The sequence below is a fragment of the Octopus bimaculoides genome, chromosome 9 (genome assembly GCF_001194135.2).
Source record: "Octopus bimaculoides isolate UCB-OBI-ISO-001 chromosome 9, ASM119413v2, whole genome shotgun sequence".
Lineage (NCBI taxonomy): Eukaryota > Metazoa > Mollusca > Cephalopoda > Octopoda > Octopodidae > Octopus > Octopus bimaculoides.
Genome location: NC_068989.1, coordinates 34,733,669 through 34,738,558, shown reverse-complemented (window position 1 = coordinate 34,738,558; position 4,890 = coordinate 34,733,669). Strand labels below are relative to the sequence as shown.

General features: G+C 33.3%; 1 protein-coding gene across 2 annotated transcripts in view; it reads left to right on the top strand.

The window, feature by feature from the left end:
* The window catches only part of LOC106874296 (protein asteroid homolog 1), a 19,389-nt gene extending 16,084 nt beyond the window's left edge, over positions 1-3,305 (top strand). For both annotated transcript variants that reach the window (XM_014921977.2, XM_014921976.2), the window contains exon 2: positions 1,062-3,305. In XM_014921977.2, coding sequence (XP_014777463.1) covers positions 1,142-3,259 — 2,118 coding nt within the window. In that variant the 5' untranslated portion in view covers positions 1,062-1,141 and the 3' untranslated portion in view covers positions 3,260-3,305. The remainder of the gene's footprint in view (positions 1-1,061) is intronic.
* The last annotated feature ends 1,585 nt before the right edge of the window (positions 3,306-4,890 follow it).

Sequence of the window (4,890 nt, the reverse complement as noted above, 5' to 3'; positions counted from 1 at the left end):
TTCCTCATGGTTTCTGCCTTTAACAAATTGTACATTATTGAAAAACTTTCTAGTTAAATACTAATCAGGTTGATTTATCTCAAATATATTCATGATAATACGGATTAATTATAAATGATTGCCTCTCTTAACACCTTGTTTCTTTCTCCATTCTGTTTCATTGAAATACAAATTTACTACATTTCTATGTTCCCTTCTAGATAGATTTGAGAAAAATAAAAAGATATCCTCAGTTTCAGCACAGTTTTGATTTTGAGTTTGGCATGAAAATGAACTCCAGTCTTGAATTAGATATTTTTGTTTACTTTGCAACATGTCCAAATGGAAGTCTGTGTGAACCTTTCTCTTTTTAGTCATATTGTATTTTTTCAATTTATATTTTTACATTAATACCTTCCACACTACTGTCTGTACTTATTTACATTCCCTTATTTATTATGCATAATGTCAATGTGCATATACAACAGAATGTAAGTAACTTAAGAGGAAAACTGGGTACACATAGCATCAGATGTAGTATACAAGAGAGATTATTGCACTGGTATGGCCATGTAATGCATATGAATGAAGACAGCTGCATCAAGAGGTGCCAATCTCAAATTGTTGAAAGAACATGTGGAAGGGGTAGACCCAGGAAGACATGGGACGAAGTGGTGAAAAAGGATCTACAGATGTTGAGACTCACATACCTGATGACAGGGGACTAAGTCTCCCAGTGGTTTGCTGTGCTTGAAATGACATGTCAAGCTAAGTAAAAGCATGGTTGTCTTTGCATACAGGCTGTTCCCTGCATTGCTCTCCAGCTAAGCATTCCTAACCTTTTGGGCTCATGAGTGCTAGTGTTATGTAAACACTCCTGTGCTGGTGCTGCATTTAAAGCACCTAGTATACTCTGTAAAGTACTTGGTGTTAGGAAGGGCATCCAGCCATAGAAACCATGCCAAAACAGACATGGAGCCTGAACAGCCCTTCAATTGGAAAGCAGACATTAAATGAAGATGATGATGAGGAGGATTAAATATTATGATTAATACTTATGCATAGTTTTCTTTCTTTTACAGATTTTACATTGTATGTGTGGCAGAGAAAACAAATGACAGTGCTGAATGACCAATATTTTTGACATCAGAATTGTAGTACAATGGGTGTCACAGGACTTGCTTCCTTTGTTAAATCACAGCAATGTTTTGATAACAAATATAGGTTGCATGATTGCAAGATAGTTATTGATGCTAACAATTTGTATCATTTTATATATCATCATCATAAAGTACCTTACCGATGTGGTGGAGATTATCATTTATTCGTTGCTAAAATCAAAATGTATTTTAAGACCTTTGAAACTTGCAATATATCACCTTATCTTGTATTTGATGGTGGTTATGAAACCGATAATCGAAAATTAAATACATGTCTCTCTAGAGCTCGTCAGCGCATACATATGTCCCAGTCTCTGGCACGAGGAGGATCTGGAAGTGTTACACCAGCTCTGACTTCTCAAACATTTCTCAATGTTATAAAAGATCTTGGCATTCCTTGTGTTGTAGGAGATTTTGAAGCAGATAGTCAACTCATGCTTTTGGCTAACCAATGGAATTGTCCAGTGCTTAGCAACGACAGTGATTTTTACATTTATGATGTAACTGGAGGATTTATAACGTTGGACAGTGTAGATTACAACCCCAAATCATTCAAAGAAGAAAGTTCTGGCAAAATGTACAAGTTTTTGGAATGTCAAATTTATTTCTGCAAAAATTTCATTGATTTGTTTCCCGGACTGGATAAAAGTTTACTGCCACTTTTTAGTACACTTTGTGGGAATGATTATGTTAGTTCCAAAGGAGTGTTTGATAAATTTTTTTGCAATATAAAGAAAGCTCCAGATAATTTTGGTCTGAATATTGCTCGTCGCAAGCAAAATACTATGTTTCTTTCACTTTTATATTGGCTCCATAATCAAAGTTCCATTGAAGAAGCTATTACAAATATTTTGAATTTTTTCAAAATTGCAGAGAGGAAAAAATTGCAAACATTAATAAGTAAATCAGTTACTAGTTATATTAGTGTGGAATCTTCTTTTGATATGAAAGAATATTTTGAAACAGACAAGTTAGTTTTTAAATCACCAGGTTTCAAAAAGTTTTGTCACAACTGTATTCTACCAGAATGGTTCATTCACAGATTAAAAAGATGTCAACTTTCTGTATCATTTCTTAATTTAGTGCGCTTACGGCGAATCATTCTAATGAGTCAGATTGAACATATGAGTTATCCATCTGTCTACGAATGTTCCACTTATATCAGACAAGTTATATATGGTATTTTACTTCTTGATAATGTTGAAAAAGAATCAATTAAGAAATTATTTATTGAAGAATATGACAGAGTTGACTGTAACTATAAAAAGAAAAAAATTAATCCAGTTTTTACCATTCCAAACTTTGGGCCTCTCCCATCAGTGAGTGACATTTCATCAGCCACTCTTGATATGAAATGCCACATTATGTTGTTAACCTTAGGTTCAAACTTGGAGTTTTTAAAAGAATTTCCTGAAGAGTTAAAAATAGTTGCTATTACCATTGTGTATTGGGTGAAGAATGCTAACCCTCAAATTCATAAAGCTATGGTGACAGCTTTGGTTGTATGCAATATATATTTGTGGATAAAAATTTCAAAGGATAAAACAGAGACAAAAAAAGTATTTCTTCAAAGCTCTGCTGGAAATCAGAAAAGTATGTATAAACTTATTGAAGGTGCAAGTAATGAAATTTTAAGTAAAATTAATCAAAATCTTACAAAATTCTGTGGAAACCCATCATATGATTGGAAAACTAAAATTAATACCCCTGTTGTACATAACTTCAATCAATTTCAAGTTACATTGCGCTATGTCTTACATCTGAATCAACTGCTTCAAGAACCTTTCTATGCAACAAGTCCCTCTTTCATATTTTCTGGAACATTTCTTTGCAATTTATTTCTTGAAATTTGTGGCCGTGCAAACCCTCAGGAATTCTTATCAAATTTGTTGGTTCCTGGTAGTGAGTTTGAATCTCTTTTTATTTCTTGTGATAATGCATTTCATTTGATTTTGAAACCATGCTATATTGCAGAACGGACTATGAAAAAAAAGTCTCAGAAAAAGCGAAAGAAAAAATCTCAGAAAATACACATGGCTGAGCATGAAAACTCAGATTTATCCGACAATAATTCTGAGGTGAATATTGATACTGAAAACCGGTTTAATATCCTTGCCTAAAGCTTTAAGAACTTCATATAAAATAAATTAACATTTTTATACTTCACTTTCTTTAATTCTGTTTTCAGATTTTTAAAATTTGTTATTTTATTCTTATTTCAATCATTACACTGTGGCCATGTTGGAAGACTATCGTGAAGTTTTTGTTGATCTTATCGACTCTGATACTTATCTTTTAAGCAATTGCTAACTTACCTTTACTTGATATGAAGGGTTTTTAAGGGTGACCCTGCATTAGGTTATTTAGCAGTTTTATCTGGCGCAGGAAAGATGATGGTGGAATGATGTAGTTAATAGCAGGCTTGAGTTGCAGACATTTTCACAAAATTGTCGGATTAATTGAGTTTTAATTTGTTGTACTTAAGAGAAGCAGAGATTCACTAATATTCTATGTCAAGAGGACAAGGGGATGTCCTGTTTTTTTCTTACTGTGTTTCTAGCAACCATTTTTACAATGCTAACCTAGTGCCAGGTTTTCCCATGATGGCAGTAATACACACATGTATGTTAAATTGTTGACATATACCAGAAATTTCCTCACCAGCAGTGACATAGATACCTCTGTTTAGAGGTTTAATATTGATCCAAACAGTCTTTTGGTGTTGCATCATATCCCTTTGACACTATCAAAGTCCATCCATGGATCAGGTTTGCATATGTGAGGCTGAGAACATCATGAGTTGGAAAGGAGTTTTCTCAGAAGGTATTCTGTGACTAAAAGAGGGATTGCATGCATACAGCTAACAGTCATGCAGGTTATATTTTCAGAAGGTTTCAAAATAACAATATTAACAACCAGAGTAATCTATCTTTGATTAACAACTGGGATATGCCTTTCAGTACAAAAGCAAGAAATAATCACAAAATACCTGATGCAGAAAAGGGATTTGGATGCTAGTAAACAATCTAGGTGGGATAATCAATACAGATTTTGTAGAATTAATGCTGAGGTGTCATCACGTCATAAGCTATCAGAAAATATAGTATTACCAGCCTATAAGACAATGTTGTGGCTAGAATATTGTCTAAAGAAATCTGTAGAAAGGATAATCTTGAGACAAAAATAGGAAGCTACAGTGATGTGGAGCACATAACCACGTAATATGAGAAAATACTGGTGGAATGTGTTTGTCATGACTTCAGTATAATGGAAGACCAGACGTTGATCTTGAATGAGATAAGAAACCATGCATAATATTTGAAATCTAGATGTCAACATAAATGTTAATGGTTAGTACTACATCTGAACTATGATTTTAGAGTTCTACCAATAATTATTAGAGCACTTTGTTACATGATTAACTGCTTTAATCTTGAGAAACTGGAATTTACAAAGAAAGAATACACTTAATCTCAAGATAGCAGCTACAAGCTATTAAAGTTACTGTTATAATATGTAAAACTTTTAAGAAGTTCAGTATACAATTAGAATCACATATGCATACATACACATGCATATACATCCATGCAAAGCTTCCCCGTTGATAATGTCTAAATTCCAACGAAATACAGGAATCCCCTGCACTATGAGAGTAATGAATTATTGAAAAACTTGCTGTAACGTGAAATTAATTATACTTTTGGTTTCCATGTTATGAAGGGATAAGACATTTTGACAGATGTTTTCAAAA